Below are 17,515 nucleotides of genomic sequence, written 5' to 3' on the forward strand. Positions count from 1 at the left end.
TAGGGAGCAGGTTTCCATAGAGCCCTGAGTTGTTTTAGCAACAGAGCTTTGAGTCTGCAGCAGGAATGCCACAGTGAGAGCAGGAAGGGTGGGGTGTGGAGGGCCTGCACAGAGTAGCAGGGAGCAGGGTGCTGAGGGGGACTCACTTCATGCTCCATGCCCTAGCACACAAGGGAGCCGTGAGCGCACTCCCTGGGGACAGCAGGTCCACAGGCAGGAACAGGTACCTTTTCAGGCCAACCTCCTGCGCAAGAGCCCCACAGTCCCCCTGTATCTTCTAAAAGAGGCCTGAGTCCTTTGGGCTGCTCCTGGTCATTCTTTCCATCATCTAGGACTCAAGCTCATTCTGTATATTTTTAGCTGCAGGAAGAAAGGTTCTCGCTGGTGACTGGGAGATCTGGGAGGAAACCGCTCCCAAGTCCGAGCCCTTCCTGGTGTAGCTCCCTTGCTCCATCCCTGAAACACTACAACAAACAGGGTATAATTCCCATCTCACAACCTAGAGAGCCCAGACGCCTGCCCATGTTCTAGTCCCTAGAACATAAATCCCACTCTTCCTGGAATTCTCTGTGCTAGGTTGTAAGGGGAGCTCCCCTTATAAGAAGTGACCATTGCACCCCTTTGTCGGGACTACTTTGTTCCCCGGTGTTTTAGCCCTTTGTCTGGAAGCAGAATGGAGTGTTCAAAAGAAGCTGGACTCTTAGCAGGCTTGGTGGCACAGGTTTTTAGTACCAGCTACTCAAGAGACTGAGACAGGCCCTGCCTGCATGACCATTACATTTTGGGGAAACTGAAGTTGTTGTCCCTGGGCAAAGAGCCAAGGAGGCTTTGTCCTCTGTGTCCCCTTTCCCATTGGACTATGAGAGAAGCCTTTTGTGTGAACCACAGTCCTCCCGGCACATGAACCACTAGGAGTGCCAGCTATGCCCTGGCTGATATCCCTGACTTCATGTGGTGGCAAACCCTTGCCCATGGCCACCCTCAGGCCAACCTGAGTATGCAACTGACTTTTCAGGAAACCTTCTCAGGTTTTCCTGGGGTGAGACCACAGCTTGCACAGTCCGGAAAGAGTGTGTAATGAAGCAGAGAAGCTGATAGCCTCACATGAGCCTTCTCTCCAGTCAGGCCCTGGTCGATTCATCCTGTCAGCAGGACACAGTCCCAGGCTTACAAACATGTCAGACACGTCACAGAGCTGCATTTTTCTGGTCCCACGCCCACAGCTCTTCTTGGTGTACTGCCCTTCTAGAACCATGGCCAGAGGGAAGGAATGTAGGAATTTAGGCCATGAGTGGCCACCCCTCCTTGGTGTCTGGATGTGAATGCCCCCAATGAGCTGCCTCAGTTTCCACCACCTGCAGCCTGCACGGCATGCATACCCACACCTCTCTGAGTTATTATGCTCGGCACACAGAATGCTGATGTCTGAATGAGTGGAACCAGCCAGGGGAGGCAGAGAAAGCAATATTGAGCTGGGGTGGGGGAGGGGGTACAGTGGGGGCCGGTTACTTGGGGATACTGAATTTAAGCAGTGAAGATGAGCCTAGAAGATCGCCTTCTCTTCCACACAAGCCAGCAAAGGGAAATGCTTGTGAGGTCGAGTCAGGGCCTTGAGGGGAGGCTGCTGTGTCCTCCCTAGTCGGAGCCCAGAGCCCAATACACAGGTGGGACTGAACACCCGGATTCCTGTGCTCAAGGACACCCTGACATATGCTACATCATGCTAGTCCTTCCTCTCTCCACCCCACCTATAATGTCAGCCCAAGAAAAAGGAAAGTACAATAAACAGCCCTTAAGCAATTTAGCATGGAGATCCTGGAGAAGGCCCTCTGACAAATAAATTTTTCCATGAGTCAGACAGAAAGCTAACATTCACTTGTTTTATAAAGGGAACACTTTGTCATTTATCACTGCCAGCCCTTGCTAACAAGTGTGGGGTGTGGGGCTGTGCATGGCTTTCCCAAAAGGAAGCAGTGGACAGTTTTGTTTTTTTCAAAACAAGCCAAGTGCTGGGGTGGAGCTCAGAGGTGAGTGTTCGCCTCGCCTCGCCTTGCCTTCAGGAAGCCCAGAAAGGGCGAGCTTTCTCTAGCCCTGCAGGACTAAAGTGGTGAGTGGATCCAATCCAAGGCTCACATTGGGTCCGTGACTAACTAGGGTTGGGAGACCTACTTCCAGATGGGCCACACTATAGCTTAAAGGCTGCTGCCAGGATTACTGTCTTTTCTCCTGACTAGAGAGGACTAGCAGACTGCAGCTGTCTGAGCAAGATTTAAAGCCAGAGGACCCTTTACTTTAAGATCTTTCTGGAGTGGATCCGCCATATGAACTGAGAGGCCCATTAGGGGAGCATTCTCTACCTACATGAGAAATGCTCTCTCCTCTTAGAGTCACTTACTGCTACCACAGCTGCCCTGGCTTTCTTTGCCAGGGTATCCAGACTCCCATACTGGGGTGTGGACTCAGAAGAAACGCATCTGTCTGTCTGTTTGCATTGATTCTATTTCATGTGCTTAAAAACCCTTTTGATCTCCTAATGCCACCCCCTATTTATTCAGCCCTTGCTCTGCAGCTCAAAGGAGTGACCTCATCCTTCATTGTCATGCCCTGATGTGACACTCAGAAATCTGTGCTGTACCACTGCCTCCCTCTGCGGTTGTCCCCTTGGCAGCTGGCGCCCCTCCGCAGGGGCCACGCACAGGACTACACTGCCTCCCCCAAGTTCAGGCCCCTCTACATTTGACTGACTAGGAAGAGATGACTTGAGGACAAGCCGCATCTGTCCCCTTGCCCAGTCTGGGCCAGGCATGCACAGAAACAATACCCATATTCACACACCCTGGGGTTTGCCAGTAACCCCACGTGACTTCACGTCACGGCAGATGGGAGGAGGCCAGAGAGGCACAAATGTGCCCACTGTGTGTGCTCTGCCCTGTGCTGCCTCTGAGCATCAGCTGCAGGCCAGTCCCACGGTCTCCCGCCTGCAAAGACCAGTCCTACGCTGGGTGCTGCAGATGGGGGACAGTGAGGTCACTATGGCACCTGCCAAAAGTTCTACTCATGTAGTGTGCTGTGTACAGTGAGAAAGCCTCCTATCTCCCCCTCTCATGTTCAGCCCCTATTTGAAGAAGTCTCTCAGGTCGAGTGGGAGAATAGGGAGAGTGTCAAACACATAAAAACACCCACATGGTTTTTGCAGTGGTAACCAAGTCCTTACATTGCTGAGATTAATAATAACCATTGGTACTTTCTGTGCACCTGTGGATTACATCCTCACCGCAGTTCTGGGAGACTGCGCTGTTGCCTCTTTTGTGGTACTAAAAATGGAACCCAGACAAAAACTTTATTTCTTTGACACAGGGTCTCTACACAGCCCTGGCTATCCTGGAACTCTCACTCTGTAGACCAAGCTTACCTGGAATGCCTACAGATCTGTCTTCTGTCAGCCTCTGCCTCCATGTACTGGGATTAAAGGTGTGGTAGCTGGGCAAGGGTGGCGCACACCTTTAGTCTCAGCACTCAGGAGACAGGCAGGTGGATCTCTGTGAGTTCAAGGCCAGTCTGTTCTAGGACAGCCAGAGCCACATATGGCGACCTGTCTCAAACCACACCATACCCCCAGCCATTAGGAGGCAGAAGCATTAGGAGGCCAGCTGTTCTGCATAGAGTTCCAGGCCAGCCAGAACTACATGAAGAGACTCTGTCTCAAAAAATAAATTATATAATATTTATACACACACACACACAAATAATTTCTCTGAGTAAATTTCTCTGGGATTACAGAACTGGCCTTTAAAACCAAGCACTCTGGACTTGAGAGCTGAGGCTCTTGACATGTCACAGTAGCCCTCCCAAGGGTGGCTAGAACATGGGCAGCAGGTTGGGAGGTATGGGGGCTGAAGAAGTGGGTTAGGACTTCTTCAGTGGGCTAAGAGTGCATACTGCTCTTATGGAGGACCCAAGTTCAATTCCTCGAACCTATGTTGGGTGGCTCCAAGGACTGCAAAACCCGCTTCTAGCCTCCAAGGGCAACTGCATTTGTAAACACATAAGCCAACAGAGACACACACACACACATACACAAAAATGTTTATATATATATATATATATATATATATATATATATGATGGGGGCACTAAAACCTTGGGACAGAAGGGGCCTTCACAGGGTTTGTCCCTGCTCAGCAGCTATGACTGCTCAAGAGTGTCACTGTATGATGGACTCTATGGGCATAGCCATGGTGAGCTGGAATAAATGTAGCCAAGGATTTGCATTCTATGGGTGTGGGCAGGAGTTAGACTCTTTGTCTGTCCCCACCTCTTCTTCCCCTTAGCCACTCACACTGTCCTTGGGCCCCTTCTAGGAAAACAAAGGATAAGGTAGAGTCTAGACATTGTAGAGTAGAGTTCTGGGAAAGAGGTGAGAGAACCAAGAACAGAGGTGGAGAATGCTGTTTGGTTAAGAAAGGAGGCTCTCGCCGAGTGTTGGTGGTGTTGGTGACGCACGCCTTTAATCCCAGCACTTGGGAGGCAGAGGCAGGTGGATCTCTGTGAGTTTGAGACCAGCCTGGTCTATAAGAGCAAGTGCCAGGATAGGCTCCAAAACTACACAGGGAAACCCTGTCTCAAAAAACAAACAAACAAAAAACAAAACAAAACAAAAAAAAAGGAGGCTCTCTCCCTGGAGTGGAGGCAATAAAGATGGAGGCACAGAGGCTCACAAAGAAAGAGGTCTAGGCCCCAAAACTAACATTTCCAAATATCCTTTTCCTTCCTTCTCCCCTCAGGAGTGTACATCCTGATTGGAGCTGGGGCCCTCATGATGCTCGTCGGTTTCCTGGGCTGCTGTGGAGCTGTGCAAGAGTCCCAGTGCATGCTGGGATTGGTGAGTGTTCCTTCTGGACTCACAGTAACAAGTCAGTCTTATCTTAGTAGCACTCCTTTCCCCAAATGTCACCAGACCCAATGCATGGGACAGGTGGAAGGTGGAGTAAGAAGCACCCAGACAGCTGGGCTCTGCTCAGCCTCCCCAGTGTCCTCACTTCAGGCCCAGACACACCTGTGGCTCCCACCACTATCTTGCCCGTGGCCCTGCTGCCCGACTCCAAACTAAAACTCTTCAAATACCAGTTCGGAGAGTACTGAGCCCACATTTCCCCCAGAATGCCATGGGGCTCTCTGCTTTTCCTGTCACCCCCTTCCTGCCTGTTCATTTACATGCTGCCTGTTCTCCCCCCCCCCCCATGGTGCTTCTGACTGACTTGCTGGAGCCTCTCACCGAATCTCCTATGTCTTCTAGTTCTTTGGGTTCCTCTTGGTGATATTTGCCATTGAGATAGCTGCAGCCGTCTGGGGCTATACCCACAAGGATGAGGTAAGAGTTTCCCACAAGAACTCTTGGGTCCTGCAGTCATTTGAGTTTCTGAGCTGGGGAGGGGGTTGATGAAGATTGAAGGGCCCGGGCTAGCCACTTGCTTGGGTTCCCACATACCTCTTTATTCAGTATGTTTCCACATGGGAGTAAGACACGCACCCCTCAGGGCTGGGAACATAGAGCTTAGCCTGCACTGTGTGGCTAGCACATAGTAAACATTCAAGGACTATTCATTTTGGAAGCCATATGTGTGCCCATGTATCTGTATATCTGACAATCACAGCCAAGCAGCCTTTAGAAAGATTGCTCAGAGCAACGTGGCTTTCTGTAACCAGGACTCCCTTGCTCTAATCTGGAACTACGTACCACAAGTGCCACACCAAACGCTATCCAAGGTCCCCAGGTATCCAAGTTCCAGGTCCCCACTTTCAGGAATTTTGCCATCTGGTGTGGGAGAAAGATGCTTGACAAATGTCACACAAGTCATTTATAACCAAAAGTACCTTGAGATTTAAAAGGTAAAGTTGGACAGGGGGACCCAACTCTCTTGATTTGTAGAGAAGGGAATATAGAAATTGAGTTTTATAGGGAGTCTTGGGGGGTAAATGGGCAAAGGAAGGGTCTGAGCGTGTCTCTGAGTTCCTGTGGTGAACTCTAAGGCGCTGTAGGCCAAGCTGGGACATGCTAGTGCAGGATTTGAAGGTGAAGCATCTTACACTCAAGTGACAGAGGAAAAGAACGGGGACCGTTGAGTTGAGGCAGGATCCCGTATTCAAGAAAATAGCCAACCAATAAAAGAATTTAAGAAGAGATAGGGGCTGGTGATCCCAGTACCGCACAACCACCTCCAAAGAAACTTAGCCATGTAAGATGGCGATCCAGGTACTCTGGAGTCTGAAACAGGGAAGGTGCTGAGAAAGATGACACTAATGGCAGTTAGCGGGATATGTGAAGCGTATCTGTGAAGGTGTTTTCTAGAAAGCCCTCTCTACTACTCATTTGTTTGTCCCTCGTAGGTGATTAAGGAAGTCCAGGAATTTTACAAGGATACCTACCAAAAGCTGAAGACCAAGGATGAGCCCCAACGGGAAACACTCAAAGCCATCCATATGGCGGTAAGTCGCCTCTGTGGTGGAAACCACTGAGCCTTCTGGTATTTCTATACTGGGTTGGCATGCCTCTTTTAATTATTTTTTTTTCCTCATCCCCATTCCTGCTTTCTTTTTTCAGTTGAACTGCTGTGGCCTAATGGGTGGTGTGGAGCAGTTTATCTCGGACACCTGCCCCAAAAAGCAAATTCTTGAATCCATCCAAGTTAAGGTAAAGTTAGAGCAAACCTCTGGCACCCAGCCCTGTTGTTTAGGCAAACCCCTGCAAAGGCAGGAGTGAATTTAGTAACATTCTTCCCTGGGGCCTTTATCCTCAAGGAGCAGCAAGACAAAGGCCAGATCAGAGATATAATGAGGTCCTTTAGCACCTGGAATCACTCACCTCTGCCCAAGTCCCTAGCCTGAAAACAAGCATACTCGGTGAAGGGTAAGCCTGCTTCTAAGGCTTTAGAAACAGGTCCTGGTTGGTCAGTTTTCCTTAATCCAGAAACAGAATAATAAAATAATGGTTCTCCAGCCACATGGGAATAGACCCCAGAGGGGGCTGTCTTAGTGGCAGAATTCTTATCTGGTGGGTGAGGCTCCAGGTTTCATCCCTGGAGGGGTGGGTGGCTAGAGAGTTGGCTCAGTGGTGCGAGCACTTGTTGCTCTTCCAGAGGACCCAGGTTCAACTCCCAGCCTTGTATCTCAGAACCATCTAACTCCAGTCCCAGGGGATCCCATGCCCATGTCTGAGCTCCACAGACACCAGGAACAAACATGGTGCTCACGCATCCATGCAGACCAAACACACAAATGGAAAGAAGGAAAGAGACCTCCCACCCCACCCCCCTGCCCTGAAGTCTTCTCAAGTTTGTGGTACCCCACCTCCCCTTCTGTCCACCCAGGACAGCCCTTATGCCCAAATACACCTATGGCAGTTGGCTCTCTGGCCTCCAGGCCTCCCAACATGAGACAGGAGTCAGCCAGTCAGCAAAGAGGAAGTACACACCCAAAGTCAAAACTGTGGGCCGGGCATTGGAGGCGCAAGCCTTTAATCCCAGCACTCGGGAGACAGAGGCAAGTGGATCTCTGTGAGTTCGAGGCCAGCCTGGTCTCCAGAGCGAGTGCCAGGATAGGCTCCAAAGCTACACAGAGAAACCCTGTCTCGGAAAAAACAAACAAACAAACAAACAAAAAAAGACCTGTTTGTAATCCCGTGTCTTGTTTGCCTCCCTAAGTCCTGCCCGGAAGCCATCAATGATGTCTTCAACAGCAAATTTCACATCATCGGAGCAGTGGGCATCGGCATCGCCGTGGTGATGGTGAGTGGCGGGTGGTTCAGAGAAGAAATTCTCTTCATAAGCCCTGCCCGGGCACGATCCGAGGAAGTGCCCTAGGGTCAGCAGCTAATGCGGCCCTGGCTGTCGTGGCCAGGCGCGTGCTGTCCGGATTTCCGTTTTACTACTAGGAAGCGGGAGCTCTGAGACTGGTTCAGAGGTTGGGCACTTGGCTAAAGTGGGCAAAGCCCTGGGTTTCATTCCCTCCCAGCGCTGCAGAAGGACAAGAGGGTTGGGAGAGTCCTCATCTGCATACTCTGTTGGAAACGCCGAATTCAGCATTTAAAGCTGCCTGTTAGGGTCTCACCCTGAATGTTCTCAGAGGAAATGGTCATGCTGTATGTCTCCGCGGCTGACTGGCTGTTGGAACCCAAGGCAGCCGTCCCTCCTGTTACCTGGCCTTCCCCTCCCCTGCATCAGCGCCCCTCCTGGACCTCATAGCCCTGTCTTGGACTGAGTGGTGCCCTTTCCCTTTCATTCAGGCAAAACCCCGCTCTTCCTGTCTTTGCAGATCTTCGGCATGATCTTCAGCATGATCCTGTGTTGTGCCATCCGCAGGAGCCGAGAAATGGTCTAGAGTCTGCCGCGACCCCGAGCAGGAACAATGGCCCCTGGATACTGTCCGGCCGTTTGGTTTTTTGCCACTAATATTAGTATTCATTACGCATTTCTAAACAAGTTATTCTGTGTTTGTCTTTTTAATACTTTATTCATTATTGACATTTGTAGTTGAGGGATCTTGGGGTTCAGTTTGCTTTGTTTTTTGTTTTTTTTTGGTTTTTTTTTTTGGTTGTTTATTTTTGCTTGTTATGTTAAGCAAAAATCCTGCTATGAAAGGTACTATATTTGCCAGACTCTAGACAGAAGATATTGTACATAAAGAGAATTTTTTTTGCCTTTAAATAGATAAAAGTATCTATCAGATTTAATCAGGTTGTAAGTTATATTGAAGACAATTTGATACATAATAAAAGATTATAACAATGTCTAGGACTTCTTGGAGATATTGCTTTTTTTAATTTAGTTTTTAGAACTGCTTTTTTAATCTGTACTCCTTGGCCCACACCTTTGATCCCAGCACTCAGTAGCCAGAAGCAGGTGGATCTCTGTGTGTTTGAGGCCAGCCTGGCCTATGGCGTGAGTTCCAGGACAGGCTCCAAAACTACACAGAGAAACCCTGCCTCAAAAATCAAACAAATAAATGAGATGAAATCTGTAGTCGAGGCTGGCCAGGAATTCTCCCTGTAGCTCAGGCTGACCCCAAGTTCCAGGAAGCCCTCAGGCTCGGGGGCAAGCACCTTTAACCCCATCATCCATCTTACTGGCCCAGGAGTTACTGCTTAATGAGTTCAAAGACTCTGTTTGGGATAATGAAGTTTGGGGAATGTGTAAAGAAACAGGGCTAGTGTGTGTGCAGTTTAAAGTGGTGAAAATGGCATGCTATATATTGGGTGCATTTTACTAAACAAGCAAAAAGGACTAAGTCAAGTTTGCTTTCTCACTGTGGCCCTAGATCCCTTCTCCATTCAAGCATTTGAGAGTGGTTCTGGCTGTGGGAACAGGTCAGCCATTAGTTTTGTGTAGTTACAAAGCGGGTCTGAGGAAAAGGGAAAAGTCAGATGACAAGGTTGTTCATATAAGGACTTCTCATGGAAGCTATTCTCTTCTCCTCGATATGCAGTCCTATGTGGTGGGGGAGGGGGAGGTCATCCACCCCGCCCACCTTCAGCCTTCATGCTGGCTTGGTGAGTCCTCAGCAGATAATGCAATTGTCCCCACTCAAGTCTTGGCCATCAGACCCCTGGAAAACTAATTCAATTTCTTTCCTTTGAAATTGGATTTTCCCAAACCATCTGCTTCCCTTATGGAAATCCAGGCAAGGTCAGACCTTCTCCTTCCATAGAACCTCTGCAAAGCCCCTAAGCCAGACCTGGCTTTCTGGCCAGGCAAGACCTTGAGGACTATTTCCCCTGTGGGGGTGGGGTGCATTGTTCTAACAATCTTTACCTATCCAGACAGTCACTAGCACCCAGAGATCTCAGCCTGACTTGAGCCTGGGGGCTCACAGAGACCACCACACTCAGGCAAACCTGGAAAAGCACTGTTCTGGTGGCAGAAGCAGAGGTCATCGTTACCCATGTTCAGTCCATTATCTGACATATCATGTGTCAGGAGATACCCAGGGCAGTGGTTAGAATAAGCATTTACAGGGCTAAGGTATGGAGGGTTTAAATAGCATGAGTGAGGCCATGAATTCAATCCCCAGTACAGCAAGAAAAATCATGAGCATTTCTGTGTGTGCCATGGTTGGGCATATGAACTGTGTGTGACCAGGTGGCAACATGGCAGCCTCAACATATGAAGTCCCAACAGGTGTGGTATTCCAGGACTCATTTGATGACTGGGTTTCATAGCCCTTGGGGTGTCCTGGGAGTGTGGGAGGCAGTAGTCTGTTTATCTGAATTTCCACAAGGATAAGTCTTAGTATCTGACACATGATAGCAAAACTTGTTTCTTCTCTTTCTTTGTTTCTTGTTTTTTGTTGTTGTTGTTGAGGTGGCATCTCAATATCTAGCTCAGTCTGGCCTTGAACTCACAGTCCTGTGTCAGCTTCATGAGCTGGCATTACAAGCATGCACCACAGTGCCAAATGAGGGTATGACTTTGATTAAGGTTGCTGTTACATTTTAAGAATATACTTAAACCAGAGTATCATGGTATTCACCTTTAATCTCAGCACTTGAAAAGCCGAGGCAAGAAATACAAGGAATTTAGCTTTGGGCTATGTAGTAAGTTGAGGTAAGCCTGGGCTACAGCCCTGTTCTGTTCTATAAATAAATAAGTAAATAAGCAAGCCGGGCGTGGGTGGCCCACGCCTTTAATCCCAGCACTCGGAGGCAGAGGAAGGCAGATCTCTGAGTTCGAGGCCAGCCTGGTCTCCAGATCGAGTGTCAGGATAGGCTCCAAAACTACACAGAGAAACCCTGTCTCAAAAAACCAAATAAATAAATAAGCCAGGTATGATGATGCATGTCTTTAATGCCAGCATTCAGAAGGCAAAGGCAGGTGGATGATCTCTGGGTTTAAGGGCCAGCTTAGTCTAGAAAGCAAAGTCCAGGATAGCCAGGGCTACCCTGTCTCAAAAAAAAAATAAAATAAAATAAAATAAATAGTACACTGAAGGCATTCCAAAGGAAGGAGAAAGAGAAAGCATCCTTGCCTTGCACTAAAGCCAGGAGAGGGACACACACACACACACATTGTCACAGCTGCACAGAGGCAATGGTGGTCACATGCAGCAGCTCTCCTGCCATACCTAAGAAATGAAGAGAAGGGAGACAGTCTTGTGGCATCAAAAGGGACAGGACACTGGTTAAGAACACCGCTGCTCTTGCAGAGGACCCCTCACTCAGTTCCTAGACTCCCAAGTAACTATAACTCCAGCTCCCTCACACAGCGAGCATACACACATACACATAAATAAAATCTCTAAAAAATGTTTTAGGGCAGGAGAACTTTCAGCTCGTCCCCAAAGGCCCAGCCCCTGGAAAAACCCAGCCGGAGGTCAGGGACCACACCTACTGCATCAGGCTGCCCTCTTGTTTCCTTCTGGGCCAGCCTGGAAGTTCCCACCAACTGCTGTGCAGCACCCATGTCCTCCTGGCAATGCCAAGCACAGTGATAGGTTACACTGAGTGATTTGGGCCTCCTGCTGGGTTTAAGGGGAAGGCAAAGAAGAAGGCAAGTGCTGAGTGTAGGTCACCTCTCCTGGGAGCTTCTGGCTGATGAGAGCAAAGAGGGTAATCATTTTCTCCTTAAGCAGTCCGGCCACTGTATGTAGCATAATTTATAGCTGCTTTCAATTGTAGTTGATTGGGAATTGTTAAATGACCAGAGGAGAACCATGGTCTAGCCGGGAAAACAAAATGTAAAAAAGGTCATTCATCACGATAAATTTAATCTGGGAAATTGGTTAAGTCCTAGCAGACTGAGGGATCTCTCAGAGAACAAGACAGTAATGTGGATGAAGAAACAGCTGCCAGCCCTGTGGCTGGGGCCCTGCAGAGCAGGACTGCCTAGAGGAAGGGCATGTTCCTACAGCTGTGGCTTCCTTTAGGGGGACTCCGAGAGGCTAATTCTCAGAATGCCGGAGTCCATGTGTAATAGTACCCATCACACTGTGCACTTCTCTGAACCCCGACTGGTGATTTCTAGAACCTTCCCTGAGGGCTCAAATAACCAACAAATATATATGGGGGAAATGTTCCATGCCATTAGCTATGAAGAAAGACAGGTCAAAACTACAATGAAGTATCACCCTGTTACCATTAGAATGGCTATGCTGGGATCGTTATAATGTAAGGTAGTCTGGCCACTGTGGGAACCAGCACTCTGCTTCCAAACAATTAAAAACAGAACTACCACATGATCCAGCCTCACCACTCTTAGATTTATACCTGAAGGAATGTAGTCTGCCTGCTACAAAGTTACCCACACATCTGGGCTTATCACAGCACTATTCAAAAACAATTGACAAGCAGAAGCAGCCTAGATGCCCATCAACTGGGCAGAGGATAACGGAACTGTGCTATGCATACTCAGTGGAATATTACTTGGCCATGAAGAGGAAAGGTCTGCCATCCACACGACAGAGCTGGAGGACATGATGTTAAATGAAATGAGCCCAGTTTCAGAAAAACAAGTCACACATGTTTCTTCTCGTGTGTGGTTGCTAAAGGTTATCCTGAATGTAGAGAACTGTGATTATAGGGGATGGGGAAAGGTTGAGAATGCAGGGGGAGAGAAGTCTGATGCGATCAGTACACGCTGTGCACACACATAAATACATCACACTGAACCACGTTAATATGTTCAGTTAACACATGTGTTAGTAAGAAACAGTAACAGCTAGGTGAGCAGAAGCAGAGCAAGCAAGGAAAGGAAAGCTATCCCCAGCTCCCTTCCCTAAGGTGGTCCCTGCCCTGCACCAGGACAGCAGCCGTTGCTTCAACTTTAGAGGGTTTGATGACTACCTGTGACAAAGGTAATTTTGAACAAGGAAATTCTGGACTCAATTTGTGCAGCCTAAAATTAATTGCCACAAGATTTCACTTGGAATTGAGTGGGGAAATCTGAGACCATCACATGTGGATGAAGGGAAATAAACTGCCTGGCCAGCTGGTTTGGCCTCCTGTATGCAAATGAAAAGCACCTGGCACAGACACATAATGAGGCCATGGCTGAAGCCCAGGCTCTTTGGTTCACTATTGTTTTGGGAGTGTTTGGATTTTGTTTTATTTTTTTAATTGTGTGGTGTGTGTGTGTGTGTGTGTGTGTGTGTGTGTGTGCAGGTGCTCAGAGACAGTGGATCTCCTGGAGCTTGGGCTATAGACAATTGTGAGCCATCCAATGTGGGTGCTGGGAAACAAACTCGGGTTCTCTGGAAAAACAGTGAGTGCTCTTAGCCGCTGAGACATCTTTCCCAACATTTGTATTTTGTTTTCCAGCCCTTGCTGTGCAGTCCTGGCTGGTTGGAACTCAGTATGTTAAGACCAAGCTGGTCTTGCTGGGCGTTGGTGGCTCATGCCTTTAATCCCAGCACTCGGGAGGCAGAGGCAGGCAGATCCTGTGAGTTCAAGGCCAGCCTGGTCTCCAGAGCAAGTGCCAGGATAGGTTCCAAAGCTACATAGAAAAACCCTGTCTCAAAAAAACAAAAACAAAAACAAAAAAAGACCAAGCTGACTTCAAACCTGCACTGAGCCTCTTGCCTCTGGCTCCAGAGTGCTGTGCTTGCAGGCAGACACAACCCATGCCCAGCCTGGAATCTCAGGTCCTGAGCCCTCCTGCAGTACCTCACTGACTAATATAAATTGATTGCTCAGCATGTATAAAGCCCTAGGTTCAGTCCCCAAAACTGTGAGGGAAGGAGGAGTTAGACCACACCCCCACACACAAACGTGCTCCGTGTGCTTCTTGAAAGATTACGAAGTCTTCAGGTTCCAGGGAACTAAGGGCAGGGTTGTCTGAAGTCACTGAGCATTTATTGTGGGTTACACCTACAAAGCCTGGTTAGGGCCTGGAATTCCCCGCTCTGTGGGCAGGGCTCTCCCCAGCTCTTTCCCAGTTGCAGAGATCTACAGAGGCTGGGCCATTCCCCACAGTTATCCTGAGCTAACATACCCAAACCCAGAAGATGAAAGCAGACTGCGGGCCCTTTCACTAACAAGATTGCCATTTCCTGGAACGAACCAACAGGTCTTGCTGATTGGGTTTGTGACTCTTCCTTCCCCAAATCCTCACTCTAAAGGGATATTCCTTATCTTTTACCCAGGACTCCTCCTGAGTCCTAGGTGTTTAATTGGTGAGAAATAGGCCAGCTCACACCACAGCTCCTAACTATGAGGAGCTCAGGGCAGAGGTAAGTTGACCCAAGTTCCAGACCCTCTATTTTTCTCATTCTTCTCAACTGTATTTTTTATGCCTCCACACCTTGAGCACAGACCCCACCCAATGGGTTCTCCTTTGGATCAACACCTAACCTTAACACTGTCTGTGCCCACCACCCACTCAAAGCCCCCCTTTCCTGGGCTGGAGAGATAACTCAGTCACTAAACTGCCTGCTGCACAAGCATGAGTACATGACTTCAATTCTTTAGCACCCACATAAAAAGCCAGACACAGCGATACACATCTGGAACCCCAGTGCTAGGAACCCCAGTGCTAGGAGTGTGAGAACAGGAGGATGCCTAGAGCTCGTTGGCCAGCCAGCCTAGCCAATCAGTGAGTTCCAGGTTCAGTAAGAGACCTTGTTTCAAAAGGCAAGATGGAGAGTGATTAAGGAACAATTAAAGTCAGCCTCTGGCCTCCCACAAGCATATACACATCTCTCTCTCTCTCTCTCTCTCTCTCTCTCTCTCTCTCTCTCTCTGTCTCTCTCTCACACACACACACACACACAGAGTCCTTGGCCATCATTGCCTTAAAGACCCAGTTTAGACCCAAATAACCCATCTCAGAGCTGATCACACACACACACACACACACACACACACACTGCCAACTGATGGTTCCAGGTCCCTGTCCTCTCTTGAGTGGGCATCCATTGTACAGGAAGTGGCTTCTTGTGTGAGGGACCATGTAACTGCCTCTGGCCAGTGGACTAAAAGTAGAAGTGTCCAGTGCCATTAGCAGCACAGAGGACTGAGGAGGCTTCGTGCCTTCCCTATTCACGGGCTCACCAGAGACAGCTCATGGATGCAGAAGATGGGTCAGTGCACCCTGGGCCTGGGGTAACCACACAAATCATGCAGGTGAGACTGCATGGACAATGATGCAGCAGGGAAGTTTTTACTCCATATTCACCACACACTGTTTCTCTGTCCCAGCAGCCAGCCTGTGCCTCCGGCCCTGCCCCTTTCTCTTGTCCACCTTCCCCTCCAGTACTTACTAGCAGGGAAGCTCAAAGTCCGAGACAAGAACTCGAGGGGGTGTGTGTGTGTGTGTGTGTGTGTGTGTGTGTGTGTGTACATATGTGTATATGGGTCTTCAGGTGTGTGTACACACACACATGGAGGTCATAAATCAACCTTGGGTTGATTCCCCAGGAGCCATCCCTCAGAGTGGATCTGACCGGCTGTGCAGCAAGCCCCAGGGACCTGTCTGTCCCTGCCTTGCCCGCTCTGGGATTACAAGCACACACCACCAAACCAAGGTTTTTCACTTGGCTTCCAAGGGTCAAATTCAGGCCCTCATATTCTCACATCGAGTCAAGTCAAAGACCTTTACGAAATGAGGAAATTGTATCACAGACAGGAAGTTGACAATCAGGGTGTTCCGTGGCTGAGTGTCTGTAGATTGGGTTTTGCCCTTGAATTTGTTCCATTGTGGTCACATGGCAGCTGCTGCAACTTAAGGCCTCAGCTTGTCCCACAACGTCTGTATTTAAAGACTGGAAGAGAAAAACATCCCTATATGGTTAAATTATGTTCTCTCTCTCTCTCTCTCTCTCTCTCTCTCTCTCTCTCTCTCTCTGTGTGTGTGTGTGTGTGTGTGTGTGTGTGTGTGTGTGTATTGTTTGAGTTTTTGCTTTTTGTTTGTTTGTTTGTTGGGGGGGTAAAACATGGTCTCACTATGTAGCCCAAACTGATTTCAAACTCATATCTCTCTTGCCTTGACCTCCCCAAGTGCTGAGGTTACAGGTATAGCTCCCCACATGCAGCTCTTTAAAAATATGTAAATTACTCCCAGAATTCCCTCAGAAGACATCCTGTCACATCTCCTTGGTTAGGACTGGCCACGTGGCAGTTTTTATGACAAACAAGTAGAGTGGGACTACAGTAACTGGATCAGATAGACTCCGTAGGCCCAGGCCAGGGCCTGAAGGTCTGACTTCAGTTGAGGCATGTGGCCTCTGGACACCTGGAGCCAAATGGGATGTGGCAACTGGGCAGAGCCTTACCTATAGCCTGATTCACCAGTCTGCTATTATCCTCTTACATTCTCAACCTGGAAAAGGTATACATGCTAAGCAAGATATCTGTAATCAAGAATTTGTAGCAATTGGGCTGGGAAGATGTCTCAGAGGCTAAAGAGTTTGCCATGCCAGCATGAGGACTGGAGTTTGGATTCCCAAAACCCAAGTAAAAGCTGGGCAGGCTTTGTAATCCCAGAATTTGGGGAGTAGAGAAGGAACCCTAAGGCAAGCTGGTTATCTAGACTAGTAGAATCCACAACCTCCAGGCTCAAGAAGAGACCCATACCTCAACAGATAAAGAGAGTGACTAAGATAGACACCTGATACCAACAACTGGCCTACAAACATGCACCCCCACGCACATGTGCCCACAACATGTGACCATGAATGCATGCACACACACCACAAAAATGCATAAAATAAGAACAAGAAAGATGTCTTAGTTAGGGTTTCTATTGCTGTGAAGAGACAACATCACCATGGCAACTCTTATAAAGGAAAACATTTCATTGTGCTGGCTTAGAGTTCAGAAGTTCAGTCCATTATCATCGTGATGGAACAAGGCATCCTGCAGGCAGACATGGTGCTGGAGAGGTAGCTGAGAGTTCTATGTCTTGCAGGCAACAGGAAGTGATCTGCCACTTTGAGTGTGGCTTGAGCATATATGACACCTCAAAGCCCACCTCTACAGTGACACACTTCCTCCAACAAGGGTCCTAATAGTGCCACTCACTTTGGGGGTCATTTTCTTTCAATTTATACAATCATGTTGAAGACACAGATATTTTACCACGTACCAAAATCTTCTAGTAGAGCTAGTGTATAGCTCAGCTGACAGCCCTGGGATCTGTCTCCACCACTGAAAAACAGTGTTAAAAACTTCAAGAAATAGTAGGGCACTCCTGACTACTCACTTTCAGGCTCTTAACTTGTCCCTGCCTGGTGACACAGTTTCATCATTTGACTAATTCCAAAGGTCTAGAGTCCCTAGTTGGGATCTCCTGAGGCCAGCAGCCTGTTCTTTGCCTTTCTTCTATATAAAGCTCTGAGTATAGAGTTGACATGCAGTGAGGACAGTGGACATTTACAAGCGTTTACACTCCAGCTGGGGAGAAAACCCCACACAGCACAGCACTGTAGTCCAATAGATTGGTCAACCAACTGTGAGGACAGTCTATTAGGGAGACTGTGAGTGCAGAGACAACTCAAGTTCAAATTCTGCCTGGGCCATTCACAAAGAGAC

General features: G+C 48.5%; 1 protein-coding gene across 4 annotated transcripts in view; it reads left to right on the forward strand.

Annotated features, from left to right (window-relative positions):
• Positions 1–8,792, forward strand: part of Cd9 (CD9 molecule) — a 32,915-nt gene extending 24,123 nt beyond the window's left edge. For 2 of the 4 annotated variants that reach the window (XM_035448783.1, XM_027428328.2), the window contains exons 3-8: positions 4,785–4,882; positions 5,297–5,371; positions 6,388–6,486; positions 6,602–6,691; positions 7,701–7,784; positions 8,311–8,792. In XM_035448783.1, the coding sequence (XP_035304674.1) occupies positions 4,817–4,882; positions 5,297–5,371; positions 6,388–6,486; positions 6,602–6,691; positions 7,701–7,784; positions 8,311–8,376 (480 nt within the window). In that variant the 5' untranslated portion in view covers positions 4,785–4,816 and the 3' untranslated portion in view covers positions 8,377–8,792. Of the gene's footprint in view, positions 1–1,926; positions 2,108–4,784; positions 4,883–5,296; positions 5,372–6,387; positions 6,487–6,601; positions 6,692–7,700; positions 7,785–8,310 lie in introns of those variants that run through there. The other 2 variants (XM_035448782.1, XM_035448784.1) reach the window with 2 other exon arrangements.
• Positions 8,793–17,515: the final 8,723 nt, after the last annotated feature.

This window comes from Cricetulus griseus, chromosome 8, assembly GCF_003668045.3.
Source record: "Cricetulus griseus strain 17A/GY chromosome 8, alternate assembly CriGri-PICRH-1.0, whole genome shotgun sequence".
Classification (NCBI taxonomy): Eukaryota; Metazoa; Chordata; class Mammalia; order Rodentia; family Cricetidae; genus Cricetulus; species Cricetulus griseus.